Source organism: Euprymna scolopes, chromosome 2 (genome assembly GCF_053919585.1).
Source record: "Euprymna scolopes isolate OS-2025 chromosome 2, ASM5391958v1, whole genome shotgun sequence".
NCBI lineage: Eukaryota > Metazoa > Mollusca > Cephalopoda > Sepiida > Sepiolidae > Euprymna > Euprymna scolopes.
Window position 1 is genome coordinate 139,600,002 of NC_136483.1, and position 27,717 is coordinate 139,627,718.

Genomic DNA, 27,717 nt, shown 5'->3' on the forward strand with positions numbered 1-27,717 from the left:
CTGAATCATACTGCACATGTTGTGGCAGTTTCCTGATGAATTTTGAACATCTGTTAAGATCCTTCCTGCTAGCCATTGCTTTCACATCTCTGTTGTAATTCTCCAGCTCACATCTCATGCTCTTCAAGATATTCATAGTGTCCTTCAAGAGATGCTTGAACATCAATTTGATTCAAGCAATCAGCTAGTCCTTAGTGTTGCAGGTACTCAGATTAGTGTCTTTTTCAACTCTACCCTACACATAATAGTTCATAAGGTTGCAATCAGGCGATTTGAGGAGGAGGAAAGAAAGGATTAATGAAATCGTGGAAGTTCTAAAAAAACTCACTTTTGAGGTTGACATGAAGTTGAGTCCTGCTGCCTTATGAAGGACTTCTGGCAGCCATTTTCTCCACCCAACGCTTGACAACAGTGAACAACAACTCAATATACTCATCTGAGTTGAGTCTGAGTTCCTTTTCAAAATTGTGGGACAGCATAATGTGGCCTTCACTGGAAAGACACCCAAAGAGCATCACAATTTGATGGAACTTAATTTTCATGACACACAAGACTTTGTAACAGACTGTCGGCTATCCAACTGCTATTTTGTACAATTTGCGTTATAGTGTTTATCAGAATCGTCTCAGTCATTACAGATTCACACTGATAATTAAACTGCGATAAAATATTTGAAAAAGAGTACAAACAGGTAAAAACAAGGAAAAACATGACAGTTGACTGAACAGTTCAATGAACAGACACAAGGGCATTTTTATATATGTAAAAAATTATGTGAGTATGTTCAGTTATCGGTCCTGAACTCTGTTTTGGGTTTCCAAGAAAATGAGAATAAAGAGAATATGCTGAAGGAATAACAATGACTTAAAGCATTGTATTAAAAGATGTGGTTTATTAGCTAAGAATGTGAACGAATGAGCCCAATGAAAACTATAGGGAACAAGCACGATAATGTTGATTAACAAAAACAGGAATAAAAATGATTTGAAATAGATATTGCTTCTTCTGGATGACAAAGATGCCAAAATATCAAAATATACGCTTGAACGAGACAATGTTCTGGTTTGGAGTTGAGGGGGGGGGGTCATTCTAGGCAACAAAATAAGTTAATAAGCATAGTATGTGCATGGGAAACAAAAATGTCCTCGAAAAAATAGAACAAAAGATTTTGGGAAATTAAAATAATATAAAATTGAAGCATAAAATTTGATTACAATTTATTTTACCATAACAAGTAAGTATTTCCACAATTTAAAATTTTATTCAGCGTATTTACAAGGAAGTGTAATGTCAAGAAACACCAAAAACTTTTTACCAAAATGTCTGAATTCATCAGTAAATACCCCCCCCCCAAAAAATGGTTGATATACTAAAAAAAAAACAAAAAAACAAACAAAAAACAATCAAGAAGCTTTAAACTTTTATACTTTAAATTCCTCACGTTTTCAAATTTTTATTTTCTAAAATCTTAACAATTAACAATAAGCAGTCAACTGACACAATGCAATATTCTGATGTCAGTTGTTAAATACTCTTTGACTGTTTGCTGTTCATACCTGCTGAATTGACATAGATACTTAACTGTCCTCATTTCTCGTGTTAATTTTTTTATAGCCTGAAGTTTGAATATCATCCTACCACCTGTCAAGAGTGACTTTGTGACCAGGTTCGAATCCCCAACCGGCAATAATCATCATCTCCTATACTGAAGAGAACTGAAGTTCAGAACGTGTGTGTAGGTTTCAAAATAATTGTTAATATTTATTTTAAAATATTATCATTGTATATATATATATATATATATATATATATATATATATATATATATATATATATATATACAGTGATATCTTGGTTGTTGAACGTTTCGGTGGTCGAACAACTCTGTGTTTGAACCAAAAATTGGAGATTTCCTTGGTAGTCGAACAAAATTTCGGAGTTCAAACTGCCGATTTCACTTTGAATGTAAACAGCAGTGGTGTTCTTCAATGGCACGGTGTAATTCATGCTGGTTGTGATACTTTTAAAGTGTAGTGTGACAACAAAACCCCACTCCGACGACGTTGTTACGTGAGTCTGAACTTTGTGACGAGAGTTATATTTAGAACAGTGTCATTGCAACCTCTTTGACAGTCTAGACAGTGTCTGAGTTATTTTTAGTACATCAGCATGGCACTGGAACCATGCAATTCAATCGGTCGACCCTTTTTTGCGTTGGACGACAAAGGACCTTGAGGTGTCCAATGAGTACAAAAAAGGTCAATAAACCTCAATACGACGAATGAAGCGGAATACAGTGCCGGCAAAAAGAAAGTCCACACTTGTAATTTTTTCAAAACCTGCAAATTTAAGCTGCATTTAATGTAACTGTTTAAATAATCTATACCTCATTTGACTCGCCTTTTATTCCTCTATAATTTTACCTGTTCATATTTGACTTTTAATTGAAATATTCTAATGTTCACGTCAATTTAAAAAAATAACTTCAAATTGAGGAGGCAAAAAGAAAGTCTGCAGCAACAAATTCGCTTAAAACCAGCTTAAATTATCGCTCAGTTTAAAATATCCACCAACAGGCAACAAAGCATCTCTAATCGTAATTGTTGTTGTTCCAGGTTATACAACATGACATTTAGTCCATATGCCACGGCTTTCTCTTAGTGATTGTCAGGAGCTCATTAATCTCCACCTTTCTGGTTTGTGCAATCGAGAAATTGACTGCAAATTGAAATGTGATGAGAAAACAGTATGAAAGACTGTGCAAAAGTACCAAAACACCGGCAGTGTTCATGATGCCCCTAAATATTGTTGTATTAAAGTTACTTCTAACAGGGAAGCCAATGCTATCAAGATCCGCAGCCTAAGAAACAGACTAGAAACGGCTCCCCAAATTCAACAACAGTACAATCTTGTTAAAAAGTGCTCTCTTTCTACTGTCAAGAACAGATTAAAGGAATTTAATTTGCAAGGATATGTTGCAAGACGCAAGCCATTGATTTCTGTAAAGAACAGAAGCATCGTCTGAACTTTGTCAGATGCAATGAAGATCATGACTCTTCATATTGGTCAAAAGTGCTTTTTAGCAGCGAAAGCAAGTTCAATAGGCTAGGCAGTGATAGTAGGCAGTATGTCATTCAGAGGAAAGACAAAGAATTTAATCCTAGGTACTCAGTTTCAACGCTGCAAGGTGGTGGAGGTTCAGTTTTAGTGTGGGGCATTATTAGTACCAATGGTCCAGGGCCTATAGTTCGCTTGCAAGATCGAATTAATTTGACCAAGTACATTAATATGTTGACTGAGCATTTTCTACCCTACTTTGGTCGGAATTTAGTTGATGATCCCATCTTCATGCAGGATAATGCTCCAATTTACACAGCTGGCAATGTCAAGAGGTTCCTGGAAGAGCATGATATTCTGTGTTTGCATTGGTCTGCACACTCTCCAGACCTCAATCATATCGAAAACGTATGGCATTACATCAAGCAACAGCTACGCAATGATAAAATTTCAAATTTGGAAGAACTTTGGACAAAAATTAAAGAAAAGTGAGATGCCCTTTCCCCGGAGTATTGCTGCAGTTTAATTCAAGGAATTCCCAAGAGATTGCAGGCTGTCAGATCGCAGAAGGGCTATGCTACTAAATATTAACTAGTTCATTGTGTTCCTGTTGTATTTGTGTTGCATTAATGTCCTAAATTTACATTTAAATAACAATTTTCCATTGTGCGGATTTTCTTTTTGCCTCCTCATATTGAAGTTATTTTTTTAAATTGACGTGAACATTAGAATATTTCAATTAAAAGTCAAATATGAACAGGTAAAATTATAGAAGAATAAAAGGCCAATCAAATGAGGCATAGTTTGTTTAAACAGTTACATTAAATTTAGCTTAAATTTGCAGTTTTTGAAAAAATTACAAGTGCAGACTTTCTTTTTGCTGCCTGTGTATCTTGAGGCAATAGTAATTAATTGCGCACAAAAACAAACTTTGTTGCTCAAATAATCGGTTTAGCATCATGTAAACACTTTAGAAACAAAGAAGAAATGGACATTCTTTTACCATTGGATAAAAAGAGAGAACAGAAGAATAAATGCAGTAAAGTGAGTGCAAAACAGAAAACTGTGTGAATGACGATTGAATTTAAAAAGGAACTGATAGAGAAATTTGAAAGAGGAATATGTGTGTCAGCGCTTGCAAAGGAATATGAAATGGCAGTGCAATTAAATGTATAAAATCCTCAAAGTTTACAGATAAAATGGGACTTTTAAACTCTGGAATCAATTCGATTTCAGTTAATTTAAAGGGGAAATATAGTTTCAGTTGTTGAACATTTTAGTGTTCGAACAAACATCTGGAACGAATTATGGTCGAGTACCGAGGTACCACTGTATAACGATATGGGAGGGTTATCATCGTAAGTTCGGTAGCTTTACATCAAATGGTGTGAGTGTACATAGGGTTCCCATGTAGTGTAACCCATCATAACCTTTCCTTTCCCATGGTGAGTTATCCTGCCAACTTTGGTAGGTCTATGTGAAACTGTGTGAGCATGCATAGGATTTCTTCGCTGGGGCCCCATCTCCATTGGTAGGAGTGACTTTATCATACCAATTTTTGCTCCTTGATGCCTCTTCTATCATTGTATGTGGTCAGTTTAGTATAATAGTAAACCATATAGGAGCTTATTCGTGTACAAACAGACAGACAGGAAGACACACAAACTGATGTTGAGTTTTATTATATATATATATACTAGCAGGTCACCCGGCGTTACCTGGTTGTAAAATATGCATACATATTATATTTTAATTAATGCAGATTTCTTATTTATTATAAACAGAAATACCATAGGTATTAAAAGTAACATTAATAAAAAAAAAATGAAGCAAAAAAAAAAAAAAAAGGAAAGAAACTGAGACATGTGAATGCGAGTATTATGTTTTTTTCTAAACATTTCGCTTCTTGTAAGTAAAAAAAAAAAAGATAATTGAGCTGAGACGAAAATAAAACCTAAAGACAGTGAGTCAAGTACAATAACCATTAGACCAGCTTGATACGATCTTTAAATAGTGTTTTCAAACCTACTTATTTTTAACATAAGGAATCTGTCATGTGAAAGATTCATGCATGCACATTCGTAGAACAGTTAGCAAGCAGTTAAAAATCCAACGACCCTCCCACGTACAAATTTTTCAATTTAATTAAAAAATTTTCCACATGTCTGAATACACCAAATCTCAAGTCTATGCATCAAAAATTCGTTGAGAAGTGTCCTCACACACATTCTCACTTATATATATATATATATATATATATATATATATATATATATATATATGCTTAAGAAACGCCCATGTAGCGCCCTATCTTTTTTAAAGGGGTTTCTGATTGTCATCATGAAAATGGTGAGGTTTTCATATTTTTGATTTACTATACTTTCTTTTTAAAGCAACTTTCCTCCTTTCATTTTTTTGGAATATTGTGTCATTTATTATTAATATTTGATTGTCTCTGAAGAGCAGCCAAAAAATTGAAAAAAATGCACAGTAAATAGAATAAAATATAGACATTTACTAAAATAAAGGAAAAGCAATAAACAAAAAATATGACCAACCGATTCGACATGCTCGACCAGCAGGATGTGGTCACCATCCTATTTTGAACTCCCTATGAAGCGTGAGATGAGGGATCGCTCGTAGACCATTTGACTTCAGGCTCAGAGTGTCGTACTTAGTAGAGCTATCATCTCACTGCAATCTATTACGACTTTGCCTTTGACTGACCTGATTCGTCCTCAACGAAGGAAGACCGTCTGTCCATCCAACCGTCATGTGCATGTAGATGACTCTTCAAACCAACTACACTCTTGAAAAATCGTTCACAGAGGTGACAGTGGAATTGCCAGTATTTGGTGTTGTTTGTGGTGGTACTTCATTATGCACCTGTGAGGGTCTTGTCAAAACGCTGCTGAATTAGAGATGGAACCAGAGATATTACTGCAATACTTGTATAGCCTGGGAAGCAGCACAGCCTCATACAATTGTTTGCCATGTCTGACATTGTGTGACCTCACATGCAGATTCATCCTACTTTCGAAGGGCACACTTCAATACTGCATGATTAAAACGCTTTTCCTCAAATTTTCTGCATTCTTCTGTGATTATTTTTCTTCATTTATTTGCAGTTTGAGCTTCCCAGTCGTTTGTAACAATCTCTAGCAACTTAATGCATTAATATATATATTAATGAAACACACACACACACGCGCGCGTATATATTCTATAATCATTGGACAGTTTTATTTTGCTTTTTATTCTTTTTTTCCTTTGGTAGAAGATTCCTTGCTTAATGTGTTTAGTGTTTGTTTAAGATACTGCTAAAGAGAGCTTTAATTTATGACAATATTAATAAATTTGATAATTGCTGTCTTTTTACAGTTGATATATCTCTCCCTTCTATCAAGCAGATTGAGAGAGAGAGAGAGAGAGAGAGAGAGAGAGAGAGAGAGAGAGAGAGAGAGAGAGAGAGAGAGATAACTGAGATAGATAGATACTAAACATAGAACACTTATGGCTGCTGCTGCTGCTTTCAAATAAACATACACATTCACAAACTTTTAGCATTATTATGCTAGACCACCTATGACTATGGTTAATATTATATTATATTATATTATATTATCAAATCTCTCCCTTGCCCTCTTTTTCTTTCTCCCTTTCTCGCTCTCTCTGATGATTATTACATTATCACCAAAGCTTTTAGCTACTATCAGTCTTCGGGACAAGATCAAAGTGTAGTATCTGTTTTTCAGATGCTGCACTTCTATTTCTTGTTCTCTTTCGGTGGAGGAGAAATCCTTCACGACTGAGACAATTTTTATTTTTGTACCTTTTCTCCACGTTAAAAAACGACCCTGGTGTCTAACTCTGTCTCGTGGGGAGGCATAGTAAATAGGTACTATCAGTCATCCTTTATGACGTCATTCATTTTCAAATATTTCTTACTTGGCCTTTTAACTTGGAACAAAGTGTAGTATCTGTTCTGATACTACACCTCACCTTTTCTGTTTTTCGGTCAGTGGAGAAGAAATCCTTTTAGACTGAGAATTTTAATGTCTGTTCCTATCCAGAATGTTCCTTTTTGGGGAGCTGAATTTTCTCCATATTAAAATATTGTGTCTAACTCTGCTCTCATGGGGAGGCAAGTAAATAGGAATAATCATGTGTAGATAGATAGATAGATAGATAGATAGATAGATAGATAGATAGATAGATAAGTCCAAGTAATTTCATAGAATGATCATCATCATTATCATCAGTTTAACGTCAAATTTATATACTGGCATAGGTTGGATGTCAATTTCTAAAAGTCGTCCAAATTAACCTATCTCTGGCCATGTTTTTACTATTTCTCTTTCTCTCAAATCCATCCTTATCAGTCACTTCCTCCCATGTTTTGGTTAGTATTCCCTTGTGAACTGAACCTGCTACCTCAACTGTTCTACAGCTACTAACCTAAGAACTCTAATCTATTCTTTCACCATAGCCATACCATCAAAGTCTCTTGTTCTGCACACATCTTTCTATGTTGCTCAGATTAAATCTTCCTCTTGAATTCTCAAAGCTAGCCATTTCATGACGTGTATAGATAGATAGATAGATAGACCAAGTAAATAAATAAATTGATCAATATATGCAGAGATGGATAGGTAGACAAAGAAAAGAAATAGATGGCTATAAACAAAATACTAAATATATATTTACAAGTTAGAAAAGCATTTCATCCAAGGCATGAAAATTGTTAAACAAAATGTTTTTACTATAGGCTTTAAAAATAAAGGTACAAGATTCAATTTGAAATTTATTTATCTTCAAAGTGTACTTTTATAAATTTTACAAAATAAGGTATAAAAATTTAATCTAAATTGAATCAAAAAATTACCTTGGGTTTATTTTATGTAATGTACATTCAGTTGCACTTAAAAAAAAAATCATTGAAAATTTTATATCTATATCATTAATTGCTAGATGAAAGATAATGTTTTTAAATTGCAACAAAATGTGCATTACATAAAATAAATCCAAGGTAATTTGTTTATTCAATTTAGATTAAATTTTTATACCTTATTTTGTAAAATTTATAAAAGTGCACTTTGAAGATAAATAAATTTCAAATTGAATCTTGTACCTTTATTTTTAAAGCCTATAGTAAAAACATTTTGTTTAACAATTTTCATGCCTTGGATGAAATGCTTTTCTAACTTGTATCTTATCTTTTTAAGATTACATTTTAAAACTCTCCTTCTCTCTATTTCAGTTTGTATTTCTCCTCACACCACTACTCATTTTTGCAACCCCTTCTTTGTATTATTACAGGTCTGAATATTCTCTCTGTTTCAGTTTGTATTTCACCTCACACCACAACTGATTTGTTTCAACCCCCTCTTTGTAATACAGGTCTGAATAATGAGAAAATCTGAATTTTTTTAACAAAAACTTTAAAATAACTTTTTTAGATTAAAATTTTTAAACTTCTTTCAGAATAGAAAATCTTTAAAATTTAATAAGGAACATATTTCATATAGGTTTCATTAACAAATATTCAGTACATAATGAGAAAAATAGAGATGAAAATTTCAAAACGACTGTATAACTGGTTACAGTCAATAGTAGTCCTCGAAAGTCTTTGCTATTGTTATTCTATTATTATTATTTAAAACATTTTGTGTCCTGCTCTTTCGCGCAAGGACTAATATATATGATAGATGGCTATCAACAAAATACTAAATCTATAATATAAAGCTGAACGTCTGTGTGTGTGTCTGGTCACGAATAGGCTCCTATATGGTTGACTATTATAGAAAACTGATCACATATAATAATAGAAGATGTATCGAGACAAAGGAATGGGTATGTTTGATCTAGCATAATAATGATTCATTAAAATTGTGGGGTTTGCATACGCACCTGGTCCACAAAGTATGGAAATAAAAAATTTTAAAATTAAAAAAAAACGTTTACAAGTGTTTTTGATATAGATGTATATAATACTTTGATAAGTATGTTTTAACTTAAATAGGTATGGTATAATAAAATTGTGGGGTCTGCGTTCGCGCCTGTCCTCCATAGAATGGAAATAGGCACAAACTTTAATAAAGACTTTTCATACCTATCTGCGTAAGTATACTTTGATAATTATGTTTCAGTTTGAAGAAATATGGTATAATAAAATCATGAGGTGTTCGTTCGCGCCTGACCTCCATAGAATGGAAATATGTCACAAAGTTTAACAAGGTTTTTAATATAGATCCACAGAATATTGTGATAAGTGTTTCAGTGTGAATAGGTATGGTATAATAAATTATGGGGTTTAACTATTTTATTTTTACTTTCACCATATTTTCCTTTGGTTCTGATACCCCGAAATTCGAAGCTATCTCTTTACAACCCTTCCTTTTCATAACCTATCATACTTTCATAAATCAGAGTCCATTTTCTGTAGGCTGTTTTTGAACCCAGTCAACGATGGGTACTTTTGCTAGTATATATATATATATATATATATATATATATATATATATATATATATATATATATATATATATATATATAAGATGAAAATATATTGATAACAGAAATAGAAAAATATATACTGGTGTATATAGATTTATTGATCAATTTGAAAACAAGGAAATACAATACAGCGTGGAGGGCTTATGAAAGCTCGATCAATAAATCTATATATACAAATATATATCTTTCTATTATCAATATATTTTCTTCTTGTATTCAAGTTCCACCTGCATGTCGAGCTTTTTATTATATCGAAAAGTCTCTATTAAAGAATCCTTATATAATTCTTTGACCCCCCCAATATTTATTATAATATATATATATATATATATATATATATATATATATATATATATATATATATATATATATATATATATAGGAAGTTTTCAAAACCAAGAAAAAAATTTTTGAGCATCATGTGTATTTTTTTCGTGTTGTGTACCTTTTCACATACATATACATAACTGTACACAATATCGCACACACACACACACACACACACACACACACACACACACACACATTACTGTTTCATGTATATACTTTTATTACAAAATAAAATATTTTTTATTTCAGTATTTACTTCAAAAGTGCTTAATACGTGAGTAGAGCTTAGTAGTGATATAAAAATATATGTATGACAAGTAAGTTAAATAGAAACGCTTGTGTTTCATTCAGGAATGAAATCATCAGGCTAATTAACTTGATGAGCTACACAGAAACTTTAGTTTCATTCTCGAAGGCTAATTAACCAGCTGATTTTCTTTGGGAATGAAACTAGCGTTTCTGAGTAGCTCACTTGTTATAAGTGTATGTTTACACAATTAGAGTGGTATATTTAAATTAAAAATTACCAGACTGAAATAGATAGATCGATAGATCGATAATAAACCTACTAAAACTGGCACAGATCAAAGTCAACAGAGGTACTGATATAAAGTGATTTAATGTTTAGCTATTGACCCTTTTTTTTTATTATTATTTTGTGTACCTTCTTTTTATCCTGGGGGTGGGAGTCCTTTTAGTGTTTACTCAATGTACCTTTTCTTTTCTGCCCATATTGAATAAATTTGATCATTACCGTGTTTATATGGTCGATATGTGTCCCTTCTATCGAACTGAGATGATTATGTTGGTTTAGAAAAGAAAAAAAGAAAAAGGCATCAAAGCGTATGAGAAATGGATTGTTTATTTTCGATCGAACGACACCGTCTTTGCCTGGCAACTGTTGCTATGGTTATTAGTTCCCGTTTACGACTGTTGAAATCTTTTTACAGAGAAAAGAAAAAGGAAAGTTAAAATTAACTTTATCGGAGCAACAAATAATACTTAATAAATAAAATGTTCCGTTTCAAATAAAATAATATTTAGATAATATTCATTTCTTCTTGTTTGTTTTTAATATTTTTGCTATTTTCTTCCAAGTAGAAGAACTTCAAATTAATTAAGGAGAAAAAGGTAAAATTGAGTTCATGAAATTAATAACATTTAAAAATTAATTAAAAACTATTATCAACACTTAAAAAATGTTTAATCTCATAAAATTGACAAAGTATTTCAGATTAAATTAATAGTTCCAAGTTTTACAAGTGAAAAACAAAATGATAACTTTTATAGTTCTCATTTTTTCCGTATATGGTAAAATAATTTAGTTTTGATTATGGGTTATTGAAACTTGCTAACTTTGGCTAAGATCAAAGCGTAGTATCTGTTCTTTCAGATGCTCTTCAATTTCTTGTTCTCTCTCAGTAGAGGAGAAATCCTTCACGACTGAGACAATTTTTAATTTTAGTTCCTTTTCCCCACGTTAAAAATAACCTTCGTGTCTAAATCTGTCTTGTGAGGAGGCATTGTAAATAAACTTGCTAACTCTCTACCTTGCTAGAAAATCCAGTGCTTAAGAACGAAAATCGAAGGCCGTAAAATCAAATTTCTATTAAAAACCATTGTTATCTTGTTAACAAATTTTTTATGTGAATTTCAACTAAAAGCAATGTAATTATATCGTAATTAGTAACATAATACTGTATTATTACATCAAACATGTACTGTCATGATTTCACGATCCATTGAGACGCCATTATTTTTTTTTGGGGGGGGAGGGGGGATGTAACAAGACAGACAGTTACCTCTCCTGATTATTATTAGTTAAGTATAACTGGCATTTTTTTCGAAAACTATTTTCATTAATCTTTAATTTTCTACTTTATCATATTTCGTAATTGTTGGATATTTTACTAATTTCGACATGACAATTAAACAGATATCATTAGTTTTAATTGAAATTCAAATTTCGATCTTATTCTGAAGAAGTATCGATAAGCCTTTTTAAAAAAGTTAGATATTGGAGTTATTTCCCCCTTTTTTATTTGTCCGTCTGAAAAAATATGTAGTAGAGAATTAGTTATGGTCGGAGTAGGAGGAATAGGAAGAGCTAACAATTAGAAAGACTGTCGTAAACAAAATAAAAAAACACGACTGTAAGACCACTTTACGGCAACTGAGGAGTCCATTAAATTTAGAGCACCGGTTTTTACATGTGCGTTTTTCTCTTTGTGTGAAATCAAAGTTAAAAAATTCCCAAAATGAAGATTGAAGAAGTTAAAAGTACGTTAAAATCGCAACGTATTGCGAGTCACAGCCACATCAAAGGTCTTGGACTCGATGAAAATGGCTATGCCATACAATCGGCCGCAGGACTTGTTGGACAAGAACACGCCAGAGAGGTTGTTAAGAATGTTTTATATTTTGATATATTAATTAGTCCATTGATTTGCTTAACTACCAAGTTTGATTATCGAATTGTAGAAATAATTATTATGGGAATTTTGTTGTATGAACACATAAACGAAAAAAAGGTCAATAACAAATAAATATTACCAAAGGCAAGATAAATTACTCCTCTATCCATCTGAATGGGTTTTTGGTGTTTTAACGTATTTTAAAGCGTTTATATTTACTTTGAAACACGAGTAGTGTCGCGGTCGCGCTGTCGCGTGTTACATTAAGAACAAGAAAAAATGTTGGTCATTTTGAAATCTCGATAATCATTAAAAAATCGAAAATTAAACAAAATACTTGTAGAAAGCCACCCAATAAATGTCACGGCCATTAAATACCGATTTAAAGTTATTTACTTATTAGATTTAAAATAAAATAAACATTTAATTTATTCAATCAGTTTCTGTTGTTTCAAACGACAGGCGTTCCTTTAAAAATTCATGTTTTCTCTTTGGTTTATTATTTGGGTAATTTCATAGAATTACTCCAATTCGAGTTTTTTTTAAATGGAGTTTTCGAGTAGCCTGATAATGATCTAACCATAATAAATAAATGAATGAATAAACCCGATTGGAGACGAGAATGATAATTACTATAAAACTAATAGTACCAAATTAACATTATTTGTTTATATGGTTTATTTATTATTATTGTTGTTGTCTTCTAAATTCAACCGGTAATCATTACTTACCGATATAAATTATTTGGAAAAAAAAAAAAAATACAGTTGGGAAATCTAGTCCAAACAACATGTTTTTTTTTTTTTTTTTTTTTTTTTCATAACTTGTGTGACAAGTGGAAACATGTTTTGTTTGCTTCGTTGTGCATTTCCCGATTTTTCTACAAAGATCTTTAGGTTTGAATCTGAGATAATTAAAATAATAATAATAATAATAATTGCCAGAGTTTTGAGTCAATAAGTTTAATTGTAATATAGGGCCGCTTTCATTATAAGAAAATCTTTCCTACCTTCAATGACCTCGGGTTTTGAGAGATGGATGCGAAAGCGTCTTTCCCTTTGTGATTGTTTTTTATACTAATGGATAAATCATGTGACCCTAGACCTTCTATAAAATTGTATGGGTTGACTAGCTTGAGTGTTATATTTTTACCCCCATCTTTACAATCGGTTCACACCGTGTCTGAAGTTGTTCCTTTTTCTTCTCTTTCCTTTTCTTTTTTTTTCTTCTTCTCCTATTTACAATTGGGACACCGTCTTGGTAGTTCCTTTGTTTTTTCTTTCTCAATCAATTATTGTATTGATAAAGAATTATTACGGGACCACAAGGACTAATACCTGAGGTCGCAACCGACGGCATCTGTTGCAAGAGGTAAGACGTTCTTTTTCTCTTTCTCTCTCAGCCAGTTGTCATTGATGTGTTAGGATAAATTTCTTAGCCTCAGACCTAGGTCCTTGATTATACCTTTTTTATAGCATCCTATTAAGAATTCGCTATACATTGCAACAGATACTGTTTTTTATATTAAAATGAATTCCTTACAAGTTGAACAATCATCACGGTCATCCTTATTGGAAGATCAGAGAGTCACTCGTACGATGATAGACTTAACACTAGAAAATCTTAGTGGACTTGAACCTCTTGAGAGAGATGTATTAGAACTTCATAAACGAGACATTCTCCAGTGGCTCCAAGAGTTATTGCATATTGACAAGAAAATAATGAAGGAGACACCATCGATTGAGATGAGGAGCTGTTTGACAGACAGTTTCACTTACAAAACCAGGGTGAATAAATTATTGTCGCAGTTAGATGCTTCCTTACCGGTTCCAGAGATCCATTCCCCTTTACTAACCTCAACTCCTCCCACTCTGCCTTCCCCAGCTCAATCTGGCATTGAATTAGCGAAGCCTAAAATAACATGTCCAACATTTACTGGCGTTGATAAAACCAATAAATTTGCCCTGCGGGATTTCCTAACCCGTTTTGAGTTTTGCACATCTGGAGTGAGCTCAAAGAAGGAAAAACTCATATGCCTTAAGGCATATGTGATAGGTCGGCCATTTCATCTGATCCATCACCTGTCAGAAAATGACCATAATTATGATGTGGCCATAAATATTTTAAAGGAGGAATACTGGGACAGAGAAGCCATTAGGGAAGAAATTTTTAAAAGAATAGTGCAGTCTACACCTAAGGTGGACAAGTCTTATGAACAACTAAAGGAATATCTTTCCCAGGTTCAGTATGAACTTGGTGAGTTAGATTCAGACTATGGTTATGATTTTTTAGTTGAGGACTCCGGAAGTGGATGTCTGGTGGCTCATATCCTATTTGATAAGATCCCTGATGAGATAAAGGCAGAGCTCATTAGAGGCTCTAGCACACCATATCCTGGCTTGAACTGCATACTGCAGTATAGTCACGAAGTTATTAAAGCATTACTCCGGATTAAACCTATTTCAACTCCTAAGACAGAACTGATTCCACGGTTTAAGCCAAGGTCAAATGCTGTTTGGACGAGAAGCCCACCTAAAAATTCTGCATTACAAAGTTTTCACGCAGACCTAGACTTGGAAGACAAGATTCCTTATTGCAATTTTTGTGCAAGAAATGGACACACTAGTTCTCAGTGTACTACCTATCCCTCATACAATGAGCGCCTGCAACGCTGTAGGCAACTTGGATTGTGTGAATTCTGCACAGTTGCCAGCCATGATCAGAAAGCCTGTCCAGGAGTCAAGGGATTTAGATTCCCTTGTAGGTATTGTAAGTCTCGGAGGCATTATGCTTCTATGTGTCCTCAATTTGTACTAGAGGAAACAGAAATAAATACTAGCATAAATACAAAACTTGGGGACATTCAAAACCTACTGCCAATGGTCAACATCACAATTAAAAAGGGAGCCTCCTCAGTTTCTCTGAATTGCCTTATTGACTCGGGCAGTCAGAGGTCATATTTCTCTGAAAGGGTTCTTCAGCACCTGAAGTGCGATCCAGACTCATGGGAGGAGGTGGCCATGGACGTTGTGACCTTTGTGGGGAGAAAACGCCGCATTTTCAAGCAGTTAACTGCAGTTGTAGAGGTCTTGCCGGGAGTAGCCCCCCAACTACCTATTCTAATTGATTGCGAATTGAATCTGTCTCACAAAGTACCAGACCTTCCTCTGGTTTGGGAAAACCTAAGAAAACTGAATTATACCTTTGCTGCAGAGATAGAGAGTGGCAGTGTACAATTGTGGGGTCTCATGGGAATTGATTTGATTCAATATATGCGTCCCATGAAGATAACACGATGCATGAATGGTGCGGCTTGGCAGACATCCGCTGGCATTATCCCCATAGGAAATACAAAACATTTTTTGCATGAGAACCAAATCAGTAAGATTGCTATAACTCCGGGAGCCTTGAGCTATGAAATTGACAGGCAGTACTATTGTAACGATTCTTTGGTTAATAGTATTGTGAATCCTGTTCCGACCTATGTGGATCCATTTGCCGACATTTTTGAAGGAAGCACTGTGGATCGGGGCTTGGAATGGATGTTTAGTCTAGAATCCTTGGGACTGCCTGACATAGAATCGGTTTCTGACTATGACAGTCAAAAGATGGAAGAATTCATGCAAAACATAGTTTATAAAGATGGTCATTATTTGGTTAAATTGCCTTGGCATAAGGACAAGTTATCTCAGGTTCAATCTAACCATCATATAGCACTTAAGGTGCTGGACAGAGTAGTATTCAATTTAAAGAAGAAGGGCTTATATGAGGAGTATATTAAGGTTTTTGAAGACCAAGAAAGAGAAGGGATAATTGAACCCCTAGAATGCTCCCCTCAGGAATACAAGCATTATGTGTGGGTTCCACATAGACCTGTGTTCAAAGACGAGCATACAACTACAACTAAAATTCGCCCAGTTTTTAACTGTTCTTTTAAAACTAAGAACTCTGTCTCTCTAAATGATGCTGCTTATCCTGGGATCAACTTAACAGGGGACATGCTTGATTTAACTCTGCTTTTCCGAACAAATAGGTATGTATTTTTAGCAGACATCAAGAAGGCATTCTTGATGATTCGATTATCTAGTGAATCTGATAAGAATAAATTTTGTTTCTTTCTGCGAAAAAATAATAAGCTAATGTGTTATCGTTACACAACAATCTTATTTGGGTTTAGTGCAAGCCCATTCATCTTGAATTGCATACTAAAATTTCATGCTGGGCGTTATCCTTTGGATGATTGCACTGGGATGTTACAGTCTAATTTTTATGTAGATAATCTGATTAAAACAAGCAATTCCTTGGATGAGTTAACGGGCTTGTATACACGAGCAGTAGAAAGATTGCAAGAAGGAGGATTCATACTCCAATCTTGCAATTCTAATCATACAGAATTACACGATTTAATGAGGAGAGATGGTACTCTTGTGAGTCACAGCTGTCCTTGGGAGAAGGTATTAGGTTATCGTTACGATCCTCTTGCTGATACCATCAATATTGCTTCCTATAATTGTAACCCTGAGGCAGCAACTAAAAGGCATATACTGTCTGAAGCATCAAGGATATTCGATCCACTCTCATTATGTTTGCCGGTATCTATACAGGCACGTACTCTTGTTAGTGAGTTGTGGAAATTAGGTTTTGAGTGGGATGAAATTGTGCCAAGTGAACTTCAATCCAAATGGGCAGTCATCGCTCATGAATTGTCAGAACTTGGTTCTGTTACCTTCCCTAGAAAAACCCTTGATGAAGGGAGGGAAGCTGAATTATTTCTGTTTTGTGATGCATCCAAAAGGGCATATGGATTTGCAGCATATGCAGTCCAGGGGAAGGTTTCATCTCTGGTTTTTTCCAAGGCAAAGGTGGCGCCTCTTAAATCGAAGAGTTTACCAACACTGGAGCTTTTATCGGCCTTCTTGGCCATCAAGTGCCTTCCGACTTTGTTGAAGGCCTATTCTAATGTAAGTTTCAAAAAGATATTTCTTGCAGTTGATTCACAAATAGTATTATCCTGGTTGGTCACAAGGCGGACTAATAGCAAGAATGTTTTTGCCATGAATAGATTGAAGGACATTAGTCAATGGGAGGCTGAATTGATGTCTAAATTTGGTGTGGCCATTCAGTTTAAATATGTGCCTACTGCACAGAATCCCGCTGACCTTATCACCAGGGGTATTCCTACCTCTAAACTGAGGGCCAATTTGGAATATTGGGTTTCTGGACCGTCTTGGCTAAGAGACCAACCGATTTCTTGGCCTGAAAATCCTTTGAATTGTTTGAGCCCAGAAAGCAAAAAGATTGTATCTTCGATGGTTTGTGCTGTTTCGCACAGCCAGGAGGAGCCAGTTGTGCAATATGATAGATATTCTTCATTGTCTAAACTATTAAATGTCACCACATGTGTGTTCAAGTTTATTAATAGGTTGAGGAAAAGAGACTCCGACTTTGGTAAGATGGCTCGGACACACTTGATTAAAGTAATGCAGAGACAATCCTTCTGGGAGGAATTAGAATACTTACAAAATCCTTCAGGTAGGTCAATACCACCGAGAGTGGGAAGTCTAAACCTTTTTTTGGATAAGGAAGGATTAATTCGATCCAAGGGAAGAATTGGGAAGGTCTCTGTATATGAATACGAAATAGTTAATCCCTTGCTTATTGCTAAGGATCACCATCTTTCTAATCTCATAATATTGGACTGTCACCACCAGTGTAAGCATCTGGGTGTTCCTGCTACCTTGAATAAGGTCAGGTTATCTGGGTACTGGATACCCCAGGGTAGGCAGGCGGTAAAGAGAATTTTATCAGGATGCTCCTTGTGCCAGAAATTTAACTCTATTCCATTTACCTACCCCAAAATGACTGATTTACCTAAACATCGGGTGAATATGATAAGACCATTTTTGCACACAGGAGTAGACTATACGGGTCATCTGTGGGTTCTGAGAGGTGGGGAGAGGGTGAAGATGTATATCCTGGTCTTTACTTGTTTGGAGGTACGGTCAGTTCATCTAGAACTGATTGAGGATATGTCTGTTCACTCATTCCTAATGGCCTTGATTCGATTTTCAAATATTTATGGGATTCCTTCGCATATTTATAGTGACAATGCTAAGTCATTTGTGGCTGGATGTGACATGATTCATGAGGTGATTGCTTCCAGTGAATTCAGGGAGAAATTGGGGACATGCCAAATCAAGCATGTTAAGATCCCTGTACACTCTCCTTGGTATGGAGGTGTATGGGAAAGACTGATTAAAACCATCAAGTCTTGCTTGTATAAATTAATTGGACGAGCTAGTCATGATTATTTCGATCTCCTGACAATTATTTCTGATGTACAAAATGCCATAAATGACCGTCCCTTGACTTACAGAAGTTCATCTGACTCAAGTTTGGAAATAATAAGTCCAAATCACTTTTTACGCCCTGTAGTAAACCCTCGTTTGATTTTGAGAATGGATGGGGAGGGTATTTATCAACTAGAACCTCCCTCTCGGAAACAACTCTTAGAGTCCTTAAATTGCAGGAATGATGCATTAAAAAGATTTAAGAAAATTTGGTATGAAGATTATCTGCTTAGTATAAGAGAGCATGCCCAAAGACAACAAGGAGGGACTTCACCAGTTGTTTGTGTGGGAGATGTAGTCACAATCAAACTCCCTAACAAACCTCGACCATTTTGGGCATTGGGTAGGGTCACACGTCTATTTACAGGAGATGACGGATTGGTGAGATCTGCTCAGATAAAACGAGGAGATGGCTCCTTGCAAGTTCATTCCCTGAAGCACCTCTATCCCTTGGAGTCGTCTATTCAAGAACCCATTGATGGACTTGATTCCTCGATGGGGAATGCTGATGACAATCTGAATGGCTGTACATCTGTACTTGAAGACCCTATTGAAGAGGGCACAGAGCTTGGTTGGATTTGCCCTGATTGTGGTGAACCAGACAATGGCAGTGCCATGATATGTTGTGACTGCTGTGATGACTGGTACCATTTTTCCTGTGTTGGTCTATATCGACCTCCACCAGAAGAGGAGAGTTGGCGGTGTGGAAGTTGCCTCAACCAGGATCCTTCATTATCCCATGATATGATGGTGGATAATTTATTAAATGATGCTGAACATGCATGTATTTGCCCAGGATGTGTTCTACCGGATAATGGTAGTCCAATGATATGCTGTGATGAATGCAATCAATGGTACCATTTCAACTGCGTAGGTATTCAGCAAGTTCCCCCCGAGGGTGAGAATTGGTACTGTTGGAATTGCCTACATTCAATTCACTAACAGTCCACTCTCAGAAAATAGGTAATTATTTATTTACCTCTCCCATTTTTTTTTTTTTCTCTTCCCTTTCTCTTTATCCTTTATTTTTATTTATTTACTAGCAGTTCAGCCGGCTTGGCAGTCAAATTTTGACAAAAACCGATTACGAAGCTTGCCCTATGTCTGAATACACTTTATGTTGGTTTGGAATGTTTGGACCGGGGATTGGCTGAAGGTTCAGTTTTTTGGGGGGGTTTTTGTTTCGACCCCTTAAAACTTATTTTTCTTGGATTTGTTCAATTTATCAAGTTGGATCCATGTCCCGGGAATCTAAATTTAGAATTTTGAGTGTTTGGACCCAAAATTAACAGTTATTGTATTAAAATGTACTCAGACAACTTCACTGTTTACTATTTATTTATTCATTTATTTTTATTTTTTTTTCTCTTGAGACGGGAGTGTATAAGAAAATCTTTCCTACCTTCAATGACCTCGGGTTTTGAGAGATGGATGCGAAAGCGTCTTTCCCTTTGTGATTGTTTTTTATACTAATGGATAAATCATGTGACCCTAGACCTTCTATAAAATTGTATGGGTTGACTAGCTTGAGTGTTATATTTTTACCCCCATCTTTACAATCGGTTCACACCGTGTCTGAAGTTGTTCCTTTTTCTTCTCTTTCCTTTTCTTTTTTTTTCTTCTTCTCCTATTTACAATTGGGACACCGTCTTGGTAGTTCCTTTGTTTTTTCTTTCTCAATCAATTATTGTATTGATAAAGAATTATTACGGGACCACAAGGACTAATACCTGAGGTCGCAACCGACGGCATCTGTTGCAAGAGGTAAGACGTTCTTTTTCTCTTTCTCTCTCAGCCAGTTGTCATTGATGTGTTAGGATAAATTTCTTAGCCTCAGACCTAGGTCCTTGATTATACCTTTTTTATAGCATCCTATTAAGAATTCGCTATATCATAAAGTAGTGAGGGCGGGGATCACAGCATAAGTTCATTGCGAGAAAAAAAAATCTGTGTAGGCATTAACACTGTTTTATTTAATTTATTTAGTTTTTTTTTTTTTTTTTTTTTTGGTACTTGTGCATTTTTGGTACCGTGCTGAAATAATGTTATTTTGAAAGCCATTCTTAACATGGAGAGAAGAGTGTGTTTTGTAACTATTCTACCCTTCCGTCTAACAAGTTATTTAAAAAATAAAAAGGACCCGTGGCGCACAGTGGTTAGAGTACTTGGAAAAATCAATTGTAAAATGTGATATTCTCCTGAGGATTGAAGGTTCAATCCTCAGTGTAAGCGATCGAAAAATACAATTGCGAATTACTTAGGACCTCTATCCAGTCATGGCTGACGGAACAAGAGTATGAAGGATTCTGCTCGAAATCCCTCCCAAATTCCCGAGTTCGACAGAAATATTCCTGAGTTTGACAAGATACACCTGAAGAAGGTCAGAGGTTTGATCGACCGAAACGTTGTGAAAATCACACTCAAGATGAAAACAGTAGTCCGATGAATCCAAATAATACGAATAACCAATCCTCATCTCAAAAATTCAGAAACATTGTGAAACTTGAATTCAACCTGAAAAAACTATTTAAAAATAGCGCAGTATCAAAAATGCATAAGCACGATTTTTTTTCTTTTTGTTAAATACTAGCATTTCGGCCCGGCGTTGCCCGGGTATGTTGAGCAAAAAAAAAAAAAAAAAAGTGGTAGTAGGAAGGCAGGCTCGAACCCGTACCGCAAAGGAGGAAAAGAACGGGGTAAAACCCAACGTTTATGCTGTTACGACCACCGCCAAACCAGAAGCGACATTTTTTAAAATTAAGGCAAGACAATCTATGGCAACACATCAAAGGCCGTAAATGACAATGTTCTCTCTAATTCTCTCTCCTCTGATCTTGAGCATGTGGTACAATGGAGGAAGAGGTGGCTGGTCACTTTTAATGCATCCAAAACCAAGCTTCTATCTTTACATCATCAATGCTCTGATCCCCATCTGGCATCAATTGAAATGGATGGCTCTCGTCTTGGAGAGGCTCCATGTTTTGACAAGCTTCTGGGCTTGACCTTTACTCCTGATCTGAAATGGAACATGTACATCAAATCTGTTGCCAGGGATGTTGGGAAAATGGTGCTTCCTCCAGAAGATATCTCACTACTGATGCAATTCTCTATCTGTATAAAAGCCAAGTACATCCAAGGATGGAGTACTGCTGCCACATCTGGGCAGGAGCTGCTAAAAACAGCCTATCCTGCCTTGACAGAGTACAAAATAGACTTTGTGGTTTAGTGGGGGATGCCGTTTTCTCTTCCCTGCAACCTCTCTCCCACAGAAGAGACGTTGCGAGCCTGTCTTTGTTTTATCGTTATTTCCATGGCAGGTGCTCATCTGAGCTCCAATTCCTCGTCCCCCCCTCGCCAATCTTTCACGAGAAACACCTGTCTGGCTGAAACTACTGTCAATAACCCTTATCTATGAGTAGCCTTCGGGCCTTGATAAGTGGTGACTCCCATGTAAAAAAAAATCTAAAGGAGAGGATAACTTTCAAAAGTATCAGCGAAAAAAGTGACCACCCATCCCTGTAGAAAAGTGCCTAGTTGAAAGGGGAAGATATTAATGTTTTTAGCCAATTTTTCGATATTTGTCATATGAAAGGTTGAACTTTAAAACAATACTGATCTTGGTAAAATCCGTCGCCTCTATTGAAAGTTTAAGGCAGACATGCAGACATACATACATACATACATTTATATATTGGTAACTAAGAATTTTGACCCAAACTGATGAAAAAGCTTGCCCTATCTCTGAATACCCTTTATGTAAAATTTCAAATATTTAGACCAAAAATTGTAAGAGTAATTTGGAAGAGACCGCAGAGGTCAATTTTTTTTTTTAACTTTGACCCCTATTATGACCCCTTAAAATTTATTGTTTTGGGCTCAAATCAAGTTATTAAGTTAGATCCATGTCCAAGGAACCTATATGTAAAATTTCAAGTGCATAGACCCAAACTTGTTGGAGAAGTTTGGTAGAGTTCTCAAAGGTCAAATCGTTCAACTTTGACCCCTTAATCGCCAAATTTCTGGCCAAAAACCGATCACATCGATTTTCCCAAATCTCAGTACCCTGTATATCAAATTTCGAGTCTGTAGACTAAAAATTGACAAAGTTATTGCGTAGGGAAATGTACACACACACATGCACATACAGACATATTCACTTTTATAGATATATAGATTATTACTCAAGTAATCATTTCGAGATAAAGTCTATTGAGAAATACACACTTTAAATATGTAAACTTTAGATGATGAAATACAAGTTATCCACTATGGCCGTCGCATTTGGGCTCATGGCTCTTGTTTACAATTTTTTTTTTTTTTTTTTTCAAAGGAGTCCTTACTTATCAAGGCCGGAGGCCACTCGAAAATAATGGTTTATGAGTGTACAGTAATCAATGGAAAAATATTTTAGTAATCGTTAGTAGTGGAAATTTGGGCAGACCTGTACGAGAGTGCCCACACTTTTTTCGACAATTATCATAGATTACAGACTTAAGTATCATATTAGCCAAAAAATTTGTTGAAAAAATATAAATTTAATGACATTTAAGAAAGGAGTTCACTTTCCCATTATAACGTTTTACTTCATTGCTACCTGACTTATGGTCCATTTCTTTACCAACATGTCATGTGATTAGAACCATTCTTAAAAGTCATTAAATTTTTTTTTTTTTTTTTCCAAAACTTTTTCTGCTAATATGATACTTAAAAACTTTTAATAAAAAAAAAGGTGAAAAACATGCATTTTTAAGGGGTGAGCACTCTCATACAGGTCTGCCAAAATTTGGTAAATTGGATTACTTAAAGGGGTAGCTCATCAAGAACTTGTTTATGTTGAACATGAAGACGACCATATTGTAGTCAGTTGGAAAGCAGGAAAACAGAACAAAACTACAGACGTACAGTTCTAAGAAAGAAGATGTGTTCATGGAATTTAGGTTTAGGCACAGATAAAGAGTGGCGGAAATTATTGATAGTGGTTTCAGCTAGACGAGTGTTTTTTGTGAAAGTCAGGTTCGGGGGGATTTTACTTCTAATATATTTCTGAGACTCAATAAAAAAAACTCTGGATTACTATTGCATTTGGAGGAGGGTGATCCTTCATCTTCAGTTCCTCCAAGCAGGAGAAGATTAATTGAATCCATGGAGCAAAGAAACGTTTGGTTGAAGTTTCAGCAAGTCTGGTGTCAAGAATATCTCTTGAGTCTTGGAGAAAAGTCTCTCGGACGCTCTCAAGTGCCATTTAAAAATCAGCTTACGGTTAATGATGTAGTTATTGTGAAGATTCCCCTCAAACCTAAACCCTTTTGGATACTGGGAATTGTTTAAGGGGAATGACAGTGTTGTCAGATCCGCTTGCATCAAATATGGTGATGGTCCTGTATGAGTTCATTCACTGAAACATCTTCATCCTTTCGAATTGTCCATCGCACTTAACCTCAAGAGTGAGACTGAAAGGGTTTTTCCCGTTTCTTCAGAGAGTCTTACAGACTATACTAATCTGGCTGGGCCCTCCAAAGATAAGGATGAAATTTGGTTGGCTCCAGGGAGATCTAGAAATAATTGGTTGTGACTCTCTGCCATGAATGGTGCCAGTTTTAATGTGTGGGTATAAATGATCCTCCACCTGAGAGGCAGAAGTGGTACTGTCCTGAATGTGCACCTTGAAAAAGGCGTTGAGGTAGGCCCAGCTTACTTTCCATGTGAACTTGTTGGTCGTGGGTAAGAACTCAAACTGCATCTGATAGTGAAGTTTAAAACTAGGCGACAGAATAAGGATACCCTGAACTATTGTTGCCTTCAAGCGGTCAGTGACAAGGTATAATACCTGTTTGTTCTCTGCCAGGGTTACAACGAAGGTTTAATTAATAGTTGCCCTTATTTTTCTCTTTCTTTTCTTTTTTTTTGTTCTTGTTCTTGGGAATATGTAAGAAAAATAAGTTTACTTACGTTCTGGGTGAGTGCTGATCAGAACGGTGTTGTTTTCTTTTTTTGGCTAAGCCAGGTAAATTGTCCAGGTCATATTTTTATACCTTCTACCAGAAGAAAATAATTTGCATATGTTGGTTACAGGTTACTTAAAAGCATTGCTTTTTTTCTGGAGGGGGAGGCGCATTCGAGAACATTCTTATGAATGTGATGTCACTAAGAGTTTTTTCTTGCTGCGGTTATCTTGAGTTATTTGACTCCTGACAGTTAGGGTCGCGATTTAGGAACATTTCACGATTTATTACTCCTGACCCTACTCTGATTTACCGAGAACCCTGTAGCGCCGAAGAATTTTCAACAATGGTTTTCAAAATGATAACATTATTTCAGCACGGTAACAAAAGTGCATGAGTACTCTCAATAGATTTTGAACTCTAAATGATTCTCCATGTAATAATATTAAAAATAAAAAAGAATAAAAACATTTTTAGTGCATGCACAGAATTTTTTTTTCTCGTAATCAACTCATACTGATTTAGTGACTTTGCTGAACGGATCTCATTTCATTTGACTTTTGCAAAAATGTGGGTTTTATTTTTGCTTCTTCGTGACTTACACAATAAATATATTTTTTTGGTCAAGTCCAAAAATTCAATACTCAAAGTTAAGACTCCAGTACCTAAATATGGAATGGAAGTCACTAAACATGAAATGAAATACAAAATCAAATGGAAATAATTTATTTCAAAAAATTATTTTAGTTTTAGCACTTCTTGTTTATTATGAAACAATTAAAAATAATAAAGTCCATTTTTTACATTTTTATAAATAAGTTTTTTATTTTTTACATTTTTATAAATGTTTTATTTTTTATATTTCTATAAATAGTTATTTATTTTTTACATTTCTATAAATAGTTATTTATTTTTTTACATTTCTATAAATAGTTTTTTATTTTTTACATTTCTATAAATAGTTTTTTATTTTTACATTTCCATGAATAGTTTTTTATTTTTACATTTCCATGAATAGTTTTTTATTTTTTACATTTCCATGAATAGTTTTTTATTTTTTACATTTCCATGAATAGTTTTTTATTTTTTACATTTCCATGAATAGTTTTTTATTGTTTACATTTCCATGAATAGTTTTTTATTGTTTACATTTCCATGAATAGTTTTTTTTTTATTGTTTACATTTCCATGAATAGTTTTTTTTTTATTTTTACATTTCCATGAATAGTTTTTTTATTTTTTACATTTTCATGAATAGTTTTTTTATTTTTTACATTTCTATGAATAGTTTTTTTATTTTTTACATTTCTATGAATAGTTTTTTTATTTTTTACATTTCCATGAATAGTTTTTTTATTTTTTACATTTCCATGAATAGTTTTTTTATTTTTTACATTTCCATGAATAGTTTTTTTATTTTTTACATTTCCATGAATAGTTTTTTTATTTTTTACATTTCCATGAATAGTTTTTTTATTTTTTACATTTCCATGAATAGTTTTTTTATTTTTTACATTTCCATGAATAGTTTTTTTTTTTTTTACATTTCCATGAATAGTTTTTTATTTTTTACATTTCCATGAATAGTTTTTTATTTTTTACATTTCCATGAATAGTTTTTTTATTGTTTACATTTCCATGAATAGTTTTTTATTTTTTACATTTCCATGAATAGTTTTTTTTTTATTGTTTACATTTCCATGAATAGTTTTTTTTTTATTTTTACATTTCCATGAATAGTTTTTTATTTTTTACATTTCCATGAATAGTTTTTTTATTTTTTACATTTCCATGAATAGTTTTTTTATTTTTTACATTTCCATGAATAGTTTTTTTATTTTTTACATTTCCATGAATAGTTTTTTTATTTTTTACATTTCCATGAATAGTTTTTTTATTTTTTACATTTTCATGAATAGTTTTTTTATTTTTTACATTTCTATGAATAGTTTTTTTATTTTTTACATTTCTATGAATAGTTTTTTTATTTTTTACATTTCCATGAATAGTTTTTTTATTTTTTACATTTCCATGAATAGTTTTTTTATTTTTTACATTTCCATGAATAGTTTTTTATTTTAACACTTGTGTTATCATGACCCCCCCCCTCCCCGAGAATTTCTATAAATGGTGTCGTATTTAATATATTTGTTTTTCACAAGTTTTATCATAGAATTTTGTCATAATACATGAAAGTTGGAAACACTTGTGTTATCACAAAAAAAACTTATTTTAAGCATTTATATAAAAAAATTCAAATTAAAAAGAAATATTTATAGAAATGTAAAACATAAAAGTTTCTTTTTGTTTCATGATGGTTTCATATTTTGTTTCATGCTTAGTGACGTCCGTTCCATATTTAGGTAAACCAAGTCCACTTCTGGTGTCTTAACTTTGAGTACTGAATTGTTGGACTTAACCATTTTTTTAATTATTTATTACTAGCAGTTCCGCCCGGCTTTGCTCAAGCCCTATGTACTGTTCATAACTTTATGTGCATATGTATATATTAAAAAGTGTGAATATGTACGGTAATGCCTTTCTATGTAATAGGCTTCCTTAACTACCATAGAGAAAAGTTGGTAGAGACCGCAGACGTCAATTTTTTTTTTAAACTTTGACCCCAATATTAACCCTTTAACATTTATTGTTTTGGACTCAAATTAAATTTAATGTTTGACCCATGTCCAAGTAACCTACATATAAAATTCCAAGTGTTTAGACCCAAAATTGGTGGAGGAGTTTGGTAGAGTTTGTAAAGGTCAGCTCTGTAACCTTTGACCTCTTGCCAGGCAAATTTTCGCCCCGAAACTGATTAAAAAGCTTGCTGCATGTCTGAATACCCTTTATGTAAAATTTCAAATGTTTAGACCCAAAATTGGCTAAATAGTTTGCTAGAGATCGTAAAGGTAAAATCTTTTGAACTTTGACCCCTTGACAGCCAACTTTTCAGCAAAAAAAACTATTAAAAAGCTTGCCTTATGTCTCAATACACTTTATGTAAAATTTCAAATGTTTACACCAAAAATTGGCTGAGTAATTTTGTAGAGACCGCAGAGATCAATTTAAAAAAAAATCTGGTCCCAATTATGACCCCTTAACATTTAT

The 27,717-nt window shown here is 34.2% G+C and overlaps 2 protein-coding genes across 3 annotated transcripts in view; one reads left to right on the forward strand and one right to left on the reverse strand.

Annotated features, from left to right (window-relative positions):
- Positions 1-10,774, reverse strand: part of LOC145296679 (coiled-coil domain-containing protein 146-like) — an 87,471-nt gene extending 76,697 nt beyond the window's left edge. The window contains exon 1 of one of the 2 annotated variants that reach the window (XM_080142634.1): positions 10,658-10,774. The gene's annotated coding sequence lies outside the window, so the exon portion shown is untranslated. Of the gene's footprint in view, positions 1-10,567 lie in introns of both variants that reach the window. The other variant, XM_080142642.1, reaches the window with a different exon arrangement.
- A 1,245-nt stretch (positions 10,775-12,019) lies between these two features.
- The window catches only part of LOC145296690 (ruvB-like 1), a 42,473-nt gene continuing 26,775 nt past the window's right edge, over positions 12,020-27,717 (forward strand). The window contains exon 1 of the mRNA XM_080142658.1: positions 12,020-12,302. Within this exon, the coding sequence (XP_079998784.1) occupies positions 12,162-12,302 (141 nt within the window). The 5' untranslated portion in view covers positions 12,020-12,161. The remainder of the gene's footprint in view (positions 12,303-27,717) is intronic.